This window comes from Gigantopelta aegis, chromosome 4 (genome assembly GCF_016097555.1).
Source record: "Gigantopelta aegis isolate Gae_Host chromosome 4, Gae_host_genome, whole genome shotgun sequence".
NCBI lineage: Eukaryota > Metazoa > Mollusca > Gastropoda > Neomphalida > Peltospiridae > Gigantopelta > Gigantopelta aegis.
In genome coordinates, this window is record NC_054702.1 from 83379655 (window position 1) to 83395042 (window position 15388).

At 36.1% G+C, this 15388-nt stretch overlaps 1 protein-coding gene across 1 annotated transcript in view; it reads right to left on the bottom strand.

Moving 5' to 3' along the window:
- Positions 1–5479: 5479 nt before the first annotated feature.
- The window catches only part of LOC121371243 (atypical kinase COQ8B, mitochondrial-like), a 78708-nt gene continuing 68799 nt past the window's right edge, over positions 5480–15388 (bottom strand). The window contains exons 12-14 of the mRNA XM_041496983.1: positions 10751–10858; positions 9395–9547; positions 5480–6033 (exon numbers count right to left, since the gene is read on the bottom strand). Of these exons, the coding sequence (XP_041352917.1) occupies positions 5743–6033; positions 9395–9547; positions 10751–10858 (552 nt within the window). The 3' untranslated portion in view covers positions 5480–5742. The remainder of the gene's footprint in view (positions 6034–9394; positions 9548–10750; positions 10859–15388) is intronic.

The following is a 15388-nucleotide window of genomic DNA, read 5'->3' on the forward strand; positions in this document are numbered from 1 at the left end:
ATGTTGTTTCTACAACATATGTATACAGATAAAATTCTGACTGGTAAAACAGGTGGTATTTTATTGTAAATTTGCCACCAATCTCAAATTATATTAGATACCATTATAAAACTAAGCTAAAAACAGAAAAGAAAAATATTCTATATAACTGAAAAAACCCGCCATCAATGAAGATTTGTTTAAAGGCATACTGTCACAGATTTTAGAACCTTATTTGTCAAAAAATTAATAATAAATCAAAATTACATCAATTTTTTCAGACCTAATCTAGCTATTGTATCACTTTAACTACACTATGATGGAGTGAAATCCATGTCAACCCTATCAGCAATGTTAGTTTTTAAATTATGGACAATTGCCATAATTAAATTATTTTTACAAAATATCATTAATAAGTGGTGTATGGTGGTTACGTAGATGGTTGAATAAAGTATATTTAGGGACAAATCAAATATATATATTTTTAAGTAATACTTTGTTAGGCCATGTAATAGGTCAGTGGTCTGTGACAATATGCCTTTAAGGTAACTCAATACACTGTTTAATCATAAGACATTAGATGTCAAATATTTTTTAATCCTGATATAAATTCAAAGAAGATAATTTCTACTGTCACATAATGCCAAGCAACTTCTTTTTCACTAATAGCAAGATATATTTCAGACATGGCAGTACCTGTATGTTTCGGAGCACTAGCCATAAAGGAAAGAAAGGAAGGAACATTTATTTAACGACACCTCAGCAAATTTTTAAACTATGGCAATATGGTGTCTAACATCTGAAATCTGCTTCCAACAATTAACTAACAAAACAGCAAAAGATCTTTTATATGCTCTTTCCAACAGCGAAAATAGTATATACATCATTTGATGTACAAGTCGAGGGACATGAATTGAGAAGTGAGAACATCGAGTCCAGTGATGGCAATTGATCCTGTGACCCATGTCATGTTAGGCGAGTGCTTTACCACTGAACTACATCCTGCCATTTATACTTATTTTCATGCTTATATTCAATTAAGGTTCAGGTGCACTGTCCTGGGAACACACCTCAGCTGTCCGTCCAGGACAGTGAGTCAGTAATTAGTTGGCAGTCATTAGTCAGAGAGAAGTCGGTGTAGTAGTCTTACTCCTACCCATTCAGTCATTAAACTTGCTGTGGGTGGGAGTATATTTCCTACAGTATTGGCTCCCAGGGGAAATATGCCATGACACTGTGGACATGGGGTACCCATGAGATAGACAAAGTGAAGTCAAGTCTGACAAGTGATCAAGTAATGGCGTATTCTGACGCAAATGCAGAACTTGTAGTCAATGCAAGTCCAGTTGGTCTGGAAGCTATTCTATACCAAATCACAGGAGACAAATGCAGAATAACCTATGCCAGTTGAGCTCTCACTCCAGTGGAACATTGATACTCTCAGACAGAAAAGGAGGCCCCAGCTGTTGTATGAGCCTGTGAACACTATCATCTCGGTCTCTTTGGCAACAAATTCACACTTATCACAGATCTTAAACCTGTGGAACATATTTTCAATAATCCAAAATCAAAACCTCCAGCTAGAATTAAACAATGGCAATTGAGATTACAAACCTATGATTTCATTTCATCAACCAGGATGCCAATCCAGCAAACATGTCAACATTGGCAATGGAATCAACATTTGTTTTATAACATTCCGAAAGCCATGGCTTTGACTGAAATAAAACACAAAAGGTCTATCACCATGAACTCTTCCTTTTTCAAACACATTAACAACATATCTGATTTATGATTTTTTGTGATGTCAGAGATGCTGATGATCCACCCTCTAAAAAATACCCAACTTGTGACAGACTTCCATCGGCAAAATTGAAGGACTAGTTGTGTGGTTAGAACAAACAAGTCATGTAGATAAGGTCACAATAATCTCCCGGCTTGTTTTGAAGACAAAGCAGTCTTCCACATTTTCCTTTATTCTGAAAGTTTTAACTTTGTTATTTTAAGTCTTGTGTTGACTATTATTACTTTTCAGTTTTAATAATAATGAATAATCCTGAAGTAATTTTTAATATTTACAAGTTTAAAAAAAAAAACTGGATTCAAAAGACAAAGACATTATGTGGAATTCAAATATTCTTGTTTTTGAGGTTACTAATATAAAACAGTAAGAAAGATTCTGGACTTAAAACACCTAGAGGGATTTAAGTATGCATGTTTTGAGGGTTCTCTGTATTTAATTTTGCTCTTATAACATGTTTATTCTGAATGGAAAGGAGGGATGTCATGTTGTTAGTTTAAATTTGTTTCCACATTTCATATTTTAAATGTAGTACAAATCTGAATTTGAATGAACTTCTGGAATGGCGAGGTTTGAGTTTAATGTATCAGCTTAAATGATTACCATTGGTCACAGATACATACTACTGTTCGAAAATAATTATGTATTTTAATGTCTAATATGGGAGGGGGTGTAAATGTTCAAGGTAGGAAGGTGTTTTTCCTAGGAAATTCCCCCCTCGGGGGGAGGGGTTGTATATCCTAATATTACCCAGGGGTGTATTTTCTAGAATATACACCAGGACCTATCAGCCTCAAGTCTGATGGCTTAACCACTACACCACTGAGACTGTTCCTTTTTACTCTACACTGTGAGTTACAATTACATCTTTTGACACCATATAGCTGCTGATTATTAAACAATGTGCAATGAAAAAAAGAGAAAACGTTTCATTTAACAATGTCTCAATACATTTTATTTACAGTTATATGGTGTCAAACAGATATTCAGAGAGGAAACCTGCTGTCACCACTTCATGGGATACTCTTTTCGATTAGCAGCAAGGGTTCTTTTATATGCACCATCTCACAGACAGTCACAGGGTAGTACATACCACAGCCTTTGATATACCAGTCATGGTGCACTGGCTGGAACGAGAAATAGCCCAATGGGCCCACCAATGGGGATCAATCCCTGACTGACCGCGCATCAAATGAACGCTTTGCCACGGGGTTACGTCCCGCACCTCAATGTGCTATGATGCCATTCCATAAACATTCCATGCCTTGGTGAAGCATACAGTAAAGAAGAATATGTATGCACTGCAGTTAAGCATAAATAACTCCAAGCACGTGTGATGAGGGGGAGGGTTTTTTTGTGTCGAAACCCCCCTACTCAAAGCAATATTTTCCCTGAGGAGCACAACTCAAACTCCCCATAAACTTTGCTACCACAGTTTAGACCCTCCTTTTCCTGCACATGCAACTGAACTCTATACCACATATTAATTAGGGGCTATGAAATATGTAAGGCTCCAAGTAACAAATTATTTCTAGACATAATGATAGGAAGACATTCGTGAATACTCCCCAATTAAAAGATGATTAGTGGCACTGCACTATTTAGCAGTAGGCAACAACAACAGGGCAGATTCTGGGTGTCTGCCCAGGCACATCCCAGCTACATTTTGAGTGGACAGAAATATGGGAGATTTTTAGTAAAGTCATGTGCAGGAAAATTGTGCATGGGGGTCTAGACTGTGGCAAGCAACATTTTTAGGGGGAAGAATGTAGTCATGAACATTTTCTTGGAGCAGGGTGGTGGTGGTGGTTCAAAAACCTCCCTCTGCACACGACCCTGGGTTGAGAGAAAGAAAGAGAAGAAACCTGCTACCACCACATAGGCTACTCCTAGGAATCTTTCCCACAGACGGTTGTATATACCACCAGCCTGCAATATACCAATCATGGGGATACTGGTTGGGATTGGGGAAAAAACCATAAGTCCATCAAGGGTGAGAGATTCTTTTATCTTCTATTAAAGGCTTTTGTAGAAGATATCACTGGCACTATAATTTGCGATATCTTCTGCGATATTCTCCTAGGAGATATTGCTTCTTTTGTTACGTTACTGTGCATGTTTCAGCACTAAACATGTCATTAGTGATGTCACGCCACTGTCGTTCTGCCAGTTAACAAGTCTACCCCTGCCAAATATAGTGACATTCAACCCACATTACTGACATTGTTTACAATTGTCGCAAATGACAAGAATGATAATGGATGATAACAAAATACCCCCCTCGTATCTTGTGCTATCATAATTTATCAGCACTCATTGATAAAAGTATATTTTTTATCAACTCATACTGATAAATTATAATATCACAAGACACGGGGGGGGGAGAGAGAGAGAGTACCTCAGGTGAGCTCCCAACCACTCAACTACACCCTGCTCTGCATTTGTAGGTAGATATGTTTTTTAAAAACATGTTACTTTAAATGTAAATATTTAAAAATATGTCACTTTAAATGTAAATATTTGTTTTAAGTTTATTTCTTTTATGCACACATCACTGTCCCTCCTAGTTATACAATTAAGAATTGACCACAATTATTTTTTGGTGCATGCAAGTATGAACCGAAAAAACGATGTGCACACTGTATGACTCCACATAGTGGGTCATACAAAAGTGTGCACACCGTTTTTTCAGTTCATACATGCATGAACCAAAAAATAATTGCGGTCAAATCTTATAATTAAATTTATATGCATACTTTAACAATACATAACTGAATTTATTTTGTTTAGCTTTAAATACGCCTGTAGTATTGTTTGTGTAAACTTCATTGATACTTATGTCGCGTCAGAATGCAAATGTTCATTCACCATTATTTGAATCAGGTGATTTTTTTGTAAATGACGTAATTTTGACAAGCGACACCATTACCTCTAGCTGCTGTGCATTTTTACAGATCATTTAGTTAAATTGGAAGGAATTGTCCTATTCGGGTTTAGTTTATATTTTATGAAAGTGAATGAAGGGAACGTGTCTAACATTTATGCTGTCGGTGGAACCGTTTAATTTTCGCCAACAGCTGTAGAACATTGCTTACAAGTAAGTTACAGGCATGAAGTTTCCTACATGATTTCTTTGGCTACCGATGGAGTCTCATTTCATGATTAGCGAAAGATTTTTTGTTTTGTTTTGAATCAATGCATATAGATCTACATGTCTACTCTGCTATAGCATTTTCCATTAATTTATCGTATACATTTTTTTAATTGCTTTTGTAGCTTTCACGTGTGTTTTCTTCAAAATATCTAAATATGGTTGCCTGAATAATCCGGCTTGTTGCACAAAAGTAGTGCGAGTCAGTGGGTGTGTGAGTTGGGGGGGTGGGGTAGTAGGCATGGCTTAAATTTTTTCAGTTCATCAATATGAACGAAAAAAGTAAGCACCTCTGGACCAATCAGATTGCCTTAAAGTGTATAGACACAAAGAAAATTTAATTATTTACATTTGTAATTTGTGATGGCTCAACTCATCAGCTCTAAATGTTTGATAAAAACACCATGAAAGCCTCCATCTACTACAGTTAATCTGAAAAAGACAAGACTACACTTAAGAGCGTCATTGATAACAGAAGGACAGACCCAGAAAACATTTTTGGGAGAGACCAAGGGCAAAAGGGCATTTCAATGAAAATGGTAAAATTGTTCAAGAATGAGGCATTTTATTGTTAAAAAAATAATTTTGGTCAGGGACAGATCACCCTGGCACCTTTCCTTGGATATGCCTTGTAACAAGAAAACATGTAAACAGAATTCAAGCCATCCTCATTCAAGCCATTCACAATGGATTTTCTGGTTCTGTCATCTTTTCTTTTACACTGATAAATTTAGTTCCAAACACTGCATACAAATTCACTTTTAAAGTTAGTTATCAATCACAGAAGTCAAAATTTTAAATGCAACTGTTATCACAAAAGTTTGTCAACATCTCCAAATCTGTAGTCCTTCCAGATATCATCAAAAATATCTTTACATCGTACACGACTTTTCAGTTTAGTACAGAGTAGGAAGGCTCCTGATATCTTCCGATGAAGAGAATACGTTTCTTTGGGTGGTGGTGTAAGGCGGTGTCTTATCATAACTGGTATCAAGTTTTGTATTCTTTGAGTTGTACTCTGTGCACCAAAGTCAAATTGCCCTTCCTTGGCAAAGGCTTCCCCCAGAATCATCACGGCATCAACATGAGCTGTTTCCATAACCTGTAAGTAGAATTATTGAGACGTTTTAAAATGGCAAACAAATTTAATGAATTCAAGTAGTCAACAAAATTCATATTAGGTAAAAATTTTGCTAAATGAAGCACTAATGACTTGAACAGTACGGCACTGTTGGACTGAAAAGATCGTAAGCCCCTTACTCCATATATAAACAGTTAACAACAATGGAAGAGTACAGCGGCTCTGACGTCACTTCCCTTTTTTTCCGAACGCTCACGAAGAAATATGCATAAATCGTACTTTGATACTGATTAGCGTAATTTCTTCATTTTAAGTTAACTACACGTATTTTATTGTTATAAAGTTATTTGTATATTATTTTTATATCATTTTTCTTTTAAAATGAGCTATAATATGGTCACGTGTCATGTTTCCTTTAAAGATTAATATTTCGATACCGGTATATAGAAAATGTTCTAGATTAACAGAAAGAAACAAATAAGAAGAATAATTAAACTAGAATGAATTCATATATATATATATATATACTGAGAAAAAAAAAGAAACTTCCGATTTGTACATATAGTATTTGTTGTGTTAAAGATTTCATTGTGTAATGAAATCATATAGGTAGTATTAGCCTTGAGCTGTATTATCAGGATTCATGAATTTTATCAATTATTTTTGCACTGTTAATTGTCGACAACGTGAAATTCAGTTTGCACGTGCATGCATGGTTCGACATGTCCCGTGTAGTATTCGGTCAATTTGTTTTACTTGTCTTACTGACATTGTTGTCAAGTGAATGAAAACGCTTCAAAATTAAAAAAAAAATTTAAGTTCAAGCAAAGTTAGCGGAAGTTTCTTATTTTGTTCAGTAGATATATTAGCTCAATCAAGCGAGTGAATATACAAATGTATGTTACACAAAATATTGTCTCAACATTTTAGCATCAATTCGTGACATGGGCGAGACGTAGCCCAGTGGAACAGCGCTTGCTTGATGTGCAGTCAGTCTGGGATCGATCCCCGTCGGTGGGCCCATCGGGCTATTTCTCGTTCCAGCCACGACTTGTATATCAAAGGCCATGGTATGTACTACTAGTCTGTGGGTTGGTACATATAAAAGATTCCTTGCTGCTAATCGAAATAGAGTAGCCCATGAATTGGTGACAGTAGGTTTCCTCTCAGTAACTGTGTGGTCCGTAACCATATGTCCGACACGATAATGTAAGGATTCGGTAATGTGTGACATTACCAGTAGTGTATTTTATATATAATATCTGCATTATTGTTGACGTTCGTATTTGAAATAATGCACCTTTAATCAAGTGGAAATAAGATCGAAGATTAGCAATAGTAGATCGTAATATGTATGTTATATGAAAATGGCGCCAGAGCCTCGTTCTGAAATACTTCCTGTCATAAACAGCTGATTTGCAGACGACATTCACCTTGAAAAGGTAAAGTGCTATTTTTAGCTGATTATGTATTTATGTGTTTTTAAATACAAGAAATATCTTATAAAAGTTATAAAATATGTAAAATTTAGTATATTTAGCTAAAGTAATATGTTTATTATTTTAAAGAGTTAATTTTAGCGTTATTGGCAATTGATCCAATAAAGGGCAGAATAATTCTGCCGTTCCAACCATTGACGGGATCAGCGGAATTGTACCTGTAGTGTAAATTCCGCAAGTGGCTGGAAATCCAGCAATAGCAGAATTACGCCAAACGTAGAATGTGGCAGGGGTATAAATAGCAATCCAGCCAATGTTTGTTAGTCTGGTCAATCGTGTCACATAGTGTGGTCATAATCACGTCATAGTATAGTCAGTTAGGTTGTTGTCAGTATTTCATCCCATTAGGTGGGTTGGTGTAGTAATTGACAATAAAGATTCAGCAGATGTTTTAGTATAATAAATAAGGACATGACTCATTATAAGGCCATGAAACGAAACTTGTTAAGGAATAGAAATAGGTTTTAACTATGCATTAAGTTAGAGAATAGAGTAAGCAATACCCAGCACATAAAGGTGTAGGTCCAGGGTATTGTGGATATTTTAGTTGATAAGTTCAATTACATGTGTATAAAGAATAGTGTGTGCACACACGAGGCTTGTACATGTACACTGATTAGGCAAACAATTGGATATTGTTTGTATTTTTGTTCCAGTGAAGTAAGTGCGAGGGCACTAGTATTTGACATAAACAATTTGAGATATTGTTTGTAGACTACAGTATTTTTCTAGTGAAGCGTTGGAGGATTTTTTAGTACAGAATCCATTATTTGTATTTTTTTAATATTAGTAGATGATTGAAATCAGTCTTTTAAGGTCATCACCTGACATGTAAAATACACTGAGTAGAATATATTGTTAGTTATTTAGCCCTGGAATGATTTAGTGTTAGTATTTAGCTATTATTGATTATTTAATTAGCAAAGGAGACATATACATATACATTCAAGAAGTTGTTAACCTGTTAAAATCTATTAGTTATTAATAAATGTTGATGAAGTTGAACATTTGTTGGTGATCTTTTTCATTAGTAAGTTAGACCATTTACCAGACACCCAGTTTTCCTGGGTCATCGCAATATAACCATAAGTAAAATGTGTTGAGTGTGTTGTTAAATAAAACATTTCCTTCTTTTTCCTTCAATTCTTAACATGCAAAGAGTTCATTTCCAAAACGCTATATATCCATTTATGTCATTTTGAGAAGATAAAAAAAGAAGATATTTTGCTGTAACATGACACAGTGAATATCACATGAAATCACAGTTTTAACATCCTGTTTAACTGACTAGTATTGCATTTTGACGTAAACCTTATTGTCATATTGTTGGCATATATCATGCTTTGGTAATTAATTCTTCATATGCAGGGTTTTGCCCACAGTGTTTTATGTTGGTCAAACCAAAAAGACACTTTAAAATTCTGACAAGCACAATTTTTTAGATATCAGCATGTTATTTCCACCACTTATAAATTTCTAGTCAGAACAATGCATATATGGTACCTATATGAAATAAATGTTAAATTCAGTTGAATTCACATTTGGCAAACAACAGCTTAAATTGGACATAAAATATATTAGTCTAGTCAGAATTTAAAAAATACTTTAATTTGAGTGAATATATAAATATTTGTAGTAGTGTCGGTATGAATTGCTCCCACTGGCAGTGTAACTAGTGGGAATTTTCCTATTAGCTCCGACAGTCGACAGAGCACTAGAAGATCTATGGTTCGAATCCTCTCAGTGGAGGTTGATTTATCTGTTACATGTATATTACACTCTATAGTCTATACTAAATTATATTAATTCTTAAAATAATTATATTTGTCAAATTCAGTTTCAATTTGCATTGGGTGAATGACATTACAGAGTTCCAATCTTACCTTAGTCTCATATCCAGTCAGAAAGCCAATCTCTTGTGATCCCTTCAGGATTGCATCTGTGTCACCCAGTGATGCACTTTTTATAATAGAAATATACTTGTCCACAAATGGTTTTGAAAATTCTCTGCTTGCCCCGAAATCCAACAAGTAAACCTGAAAAAGAAAGCCATGAATAATACTAACACACACACAAATGCTGATAATTATACAGTTTGATAAAGTTTTAACTGTTTGTTATTTTCATTTCAGCAAATAGCAACTGAATTACCTTGCTTTTTAGGAGTCACTTGTAAATATTTGGGGGAAAAAACTACAAAAAAGCCAACAAGAAAACCAAACATTCAAAGTGTGTTAAATAGGTGATTTTATTCTACATTTTTTTTTTTTTTTTTGGGGGGGGGGGGGGGGGGGGGGGGGGGGGGTGGTGGTGGTGGGGTATTAAAGGAAAGAAATGCATGTTTAAAGGTGCATGCTCAAAGTTGCAAGTCTCACACTGACTGTCTTTACATGTATTTATGATAAAAGTAATCAATGCCACACATAATCTTTGGATAAATAACTTCAAAATAACAGAAATGTATTGTGCTTACAAGCTACATAAACAGTCACATTCAGTACAACTAGATTCCTGTTCACATCATAGCAAATCCTATACAATTGGTGAAGCCACAAAAACTGGTAACTTGATGGTCAGCAGCTAAAAAGGGCTGTCAGTTACAAGTTGTTCTGTTTAACAACACCACTAGAGCACAATTAATCGTCGGCTATTGGATATCAAACATTTGGTAATTATCACACGTAGTCATCAGAGGAAACCTGTTACACTTTTCTAATGCAGCAAGGGATGTTTTATATATGCACTTCCCACAAACAGGAAAGCACATACCACAGCCTTTGACCAGCAGTGGTGCACTGGTTGGAACGAGAAAAAACCCAATCAGGTGAATGGATCCACCGTGGTGGTTTGATCTTGCGATGTGAATACTCAAGAGACTGAGCTAAATCCCCTCCCCCCAAAGGGCTGTCAGAGACAGGTGACGAAAGCATTACAAAAGTTTATATATGGGGAGAGGGGAGGCTGGTACAAAATAGCATCAGTCAAGAAGAGGGGTGGGGTGGGGTGGGGTGGGGTGTTGGTGTTGGTGGTGATAAAAGCCCCATTATATAGGGAGGCTGGTACAAAATTATATCACAGTAAAGGGGTGGGGTGTTGGTGGTGACGAAAGCATTACACAATTTTAGGGAAGGATGTGGTCTTAGCATTACAAAATATTATCTGTGGGGAGGTTGGTACAAAATGGCCAAATTTTGCATTAAAGTAATCATTAAACAGCTCCATTAATTGTAATTACTCACCTGTCCTGTCTCATGGTTGTAGAAAAAGTTTGCCCAGTTTGGATCAGTCTGCATAACTTGGAATTTAAAGAGCTCCAACAAACACAGCTTTAGAACAGCTTCTCCCAACTAAGTGAAATAAAAAGAAAAGAAAACACACATTAGTATTAAGATGAAGTTTCATGTAATTAATAAACAAAACAAGTACATGTATGATACTGCCAATGTCTTACCTGTTGATGAAAAGCATAGTATCAAGGATTTTTTAAAAACCCAACAAAAACCCCAATAAACAAACACAAATTTTTTAAAACACTGGGCCCAAAGGTGGAAATGTGGTCATATACAAACTTTAACCTAACTAAATATGCAATCAATATGAATAAACCCGTGACCCATTCTCTGATTTGTTTTCTTTCACGTCCCAACCAGTAAACAACAAGTGGTATATCAAAGGTCATGGTATGTGCTGTCCTGTGTGCGAAAGTGTATATAAAAGATAACTGTTTCTAATGGTTTCTTCTATGACTACAAGTAATAAATTACAAAATGTTTAATAAATCAATGTGCTCATTGGTGTTGTCAACACAACAAACTTTAACACTAAATTAACAACCAAAACTATAATACTTGGGGAGTATTTGAGGTCACAAACTTTTACTTTTATGTTTTAATATACTACTCAAAAGAATTTAAGGGTCAAAAATTTATAACCAAATAAGTTTCAGAGTGTATTAGATTGATGATGTAAACTACACCAATTTTTTTATTTATTGTTCCATATTTACAAAACCCCACAAATAAACGTCACTGTATACAAGAAAGTCACATGACATGCTGTCAAAGTTGAAGGTTGTCAAACATGGATTTTACACATTAGAACATTCGTTTAATAGTGTGTGAATCCACCCCTGGCGCGAATACACTCGACACATCGTTGCCTCATGCTGTTGATCAGACGTCTGAAGAACTCTTGGGGAATGGCCTGCCACTCTGCCATAAGAAGTTGACCCAGATCATGAAGGTTGGCCGGAGGGGCATGGTTATCCCGAACTCTCCTGCCTAATTCGTCCCAGGTGGCTCTATTGGGGCCAAGTCAGGCGAATATGCTGGCCAATCCATCCTGGCGATACCTTGTTGTCTGAGAAAGTCCGTTACCACCCTGGCGCGGTGGGGTCTGGCATTGTCATCCTGCAGAACTGTCCCGCCGCCAATCTGCTGAAGGCCTGGGAGAACCAACGGCCGGATAATCTCATTCAGATAGCGGATTCCATTCAGATTGCCATCCACCACATAGAGGGGGGTCCTGTGGTGGATAGAGATGCCGCCCCACACCATGACGCTGCCACCACCGAACCGGTGACGTTGTCGAACGTTAACGTCAGCGAAGCGCTCCCCAGGACGTCTGTAGACACGAACCCGACCGTCGTTGAACTGGAGACTAAACCTGGACTCATTAGTGAACATCACTCGACCCCACTGAACACGTTGCCACCGCAGATGAAGCGTGCACCAGTGACGTCTGGCCGTTCTGTGACGTGGTAGGTGGTCGAACAGCCTGGCGACGGCAGCGTAGATGATTGGCTCTCAGATGATTGCGTATGGTTTGATCAGACACTCGAGTTCCAGTCGCAGTCCGCAGATTGTCACGTAATCGGCGTGCAGTGGTTGTGCGTTGACATAGAGTCATATTGGTGATGTAGCGGTCCTCTCTATTTGTAGTGCTCCGGGGTCTTCCCGAACGTGGACGATTTCGAACAGAATTCGTTGCTTGGTACCATTGCCACAGTCGGCCAACGACACTCTGACTGACACCAAGTCTCAGAGCAACATTTCTTTGCGTATTGCCATCCTGAAGCCAAGCAATAGCCCTTCCTCGATCTTCGATAGTCAGTTGAAGTCGTACCATTGTCGAATTTAGAGTGTGCACCGTACACGAACGCAAGCTCCAATTATACGGAAATTCAGCATTGGGAACATGGAATACATGTGCAAAGCGTGCAAATGAAGCGCTTTGTGAAAAAGCAAGTTATGGGCACTTAGTAGACCTTTCGCTTTCGCCCTAATTTACGTGCAAATGTAAGCATGTTTTCACCATTAGAACTAGTCGACAGTGTCAATGACAGTGGATTTTAATTCATTTATGGGTTGCTTAGACCCACTTTCGTCAAAATGGAACAATACCATGCGTGACATTATGGTCTAGCTAATATAATTGACATTCAGAAAATAATTCAGAAAATATCGTCTGACCCTTAAATTCTTTTGAGTAGTATACATACATAATTTTAGAAATAAATGGGCTTGTCCCCCACCATCCCTCATAGTGTGTATCCTCTCACTACACACATATTTTCTACTGGGCATAGTAATTTGAAACCTTGCATTTTTTTTTGTTTCTTAAATGTATTCACATGTTTTTCTTGTGTAGAGCAAAAGTCATTGACACTAGTTCCTTTTTTTTTTCTTCTTCAACGTTAGTTCTTGATATATAGGCTACACTTTTCTCTCTCTCTTTTTAAAATAAAAATGCAATTTAATAAGCTATTATAAACACTTGGACAACCAGAAATATACTGGAATTGCCAAAAATTATAATTTAACTAAAAGGTTGTAAGTACACATTAAAACCTTGTTGTGCCCAGAACTGGCAAAAAAACCTGTTATGCACAAATTAGTGAGATCTTAAGACTTGGGTAAAAACAAAAATACCTAAAAAAATCTTTTACACTAATTATTAGGGTCAGCGCCATTAATGATTAAATTCAGATAGTCATTATTGTAGTGAACCTGTTAAAACAAGGTTATCAAACTACAAGAGTAGACAAACGAGTGCACTGTGCAACCATCAAATTAATTAATCTTTATGACATATTAATTAAGTGGCTTTTCATAACACATCCAACAAATTGTTCTGGCGTTTTTTAAATGGTCAGACACTGGTAAAATCACAAATCAACATGTTTACCATCACTTTTTAAACACATATAAAGCAGGACCATCATCACGTTTACATTTCTCTCAGCATACTGTACACAAACAAAAGCCATTAATGCCAGTATACAATTAATTACAACTTTGTCAAAACACAGATACCAGCAAGACTATGCTAATGGTTTTACCATTCATAATTACTGCCAGTAAGACCATAATAACATAAATTTATTTTATGCTAGATTTACATCCAAATTATTTTCAAAATGGGGTTGGAGATGGATGAAATTTTATTTTATATTTTTATGACATTAGAAATACCATAAATGAGAAAAAAATTTAAAATTTATTTTTTAACCAATAGAAAGAAAAATGGGGATGGGCCTTATCCTTGGGTCAGCAGGGATAAAAACATAGGAAATATTTTATTATGGCCTAATGGCATCAGTTTTCAAATTAAGGATAGGAATATAGTTCCAAACATGCCCATATGCAGGATTTTTAATGTGGGAGGAGGTGCAAATTCTTTGGCTAAAAAATGAAGAAGAAAGCTTACATAATGTTATCTAAGTTTGATAGAAAATATGTAGACCTTTGGTAATTGGGGGAGGGGGTGCACCCATTACACCCCCTTGCATACAGGCCTGTAAAGTTATAAGGGTATTGATCTTGGATCCATTTGAAATGCTATGTTTTAGTGAATCCATTACCGTACTCAGGAATCTACATAAACTCTTAATATTTACTAATAATACAGTGGGCTGGCTGTACGAAAAACAATCAGCAATACGCAATATGCAGGAATGTAGGGCCTTCTCCAGCTAAAGGACACATTAAAACAAAATGGTACTGTGTACCTACCAGCCTTTAGAGACCAATGACACAGCCACTACATAACTGAAGCCAGTATGGCATACTGCATGTAAAATAGAATGAAATGCAATTATAGAAGGTAGGAGAGAGAGTACACAACATAATTTTTCTAACACTGCATATTAAAACTGTTTACAATAACATATATACATTAGTTCCTTTGAATTTTAATTCACAATAATGTTTTAACACTTTTGAAGTGTTAGATAATTATTAAAGTTATTTTCATACCGGTAATGTTTAATTGAGTTTCCAACTGAAACATAAAATTAAAATGTCAGTGTTCCCAACTTATTTTAACAAGCATATTTTCAAGGTTGAATTTAAAATTGTTCCACTACTTATATTATTCTACATTTTGTATGTGCAATTTTGTACAACATATAGAACTTAATACAGTTCAAAGGAAAACTTTTCCAACTTGTGATCACTGTATAGGTTGCAATATAGTACCAAAGAACAGAGTTCCATGTCTAAGTTCGAGGTGCACCATCAAATATTTACGGAGTAAAAGCAGCTGTGGGTGTGATTGGTAGTAATATGTGATATTGATTATTTGTACCAATACTATTATTCATTGACAATAAATAAATACACTTACAGTTGTTATGCAGTATATACCAGAGGTTGAAACCAATGCAGGGTACCCCCAAAAATGACGGTTGCTATTAAAAACATTAATTAAATCTCTTAAATGGTATGTGACCCCCCATTTTCTTGCAGGTAGATTAGATGTGAGGTGCCACACTTTTTATTGCTGTACTTCCTGGGTGTGTTGATATGCTGCTTTTATCAGTTTTATTAGTAAACATTAATATTATCGGCAATGGGAATTGATTTGGTCTATTCGAA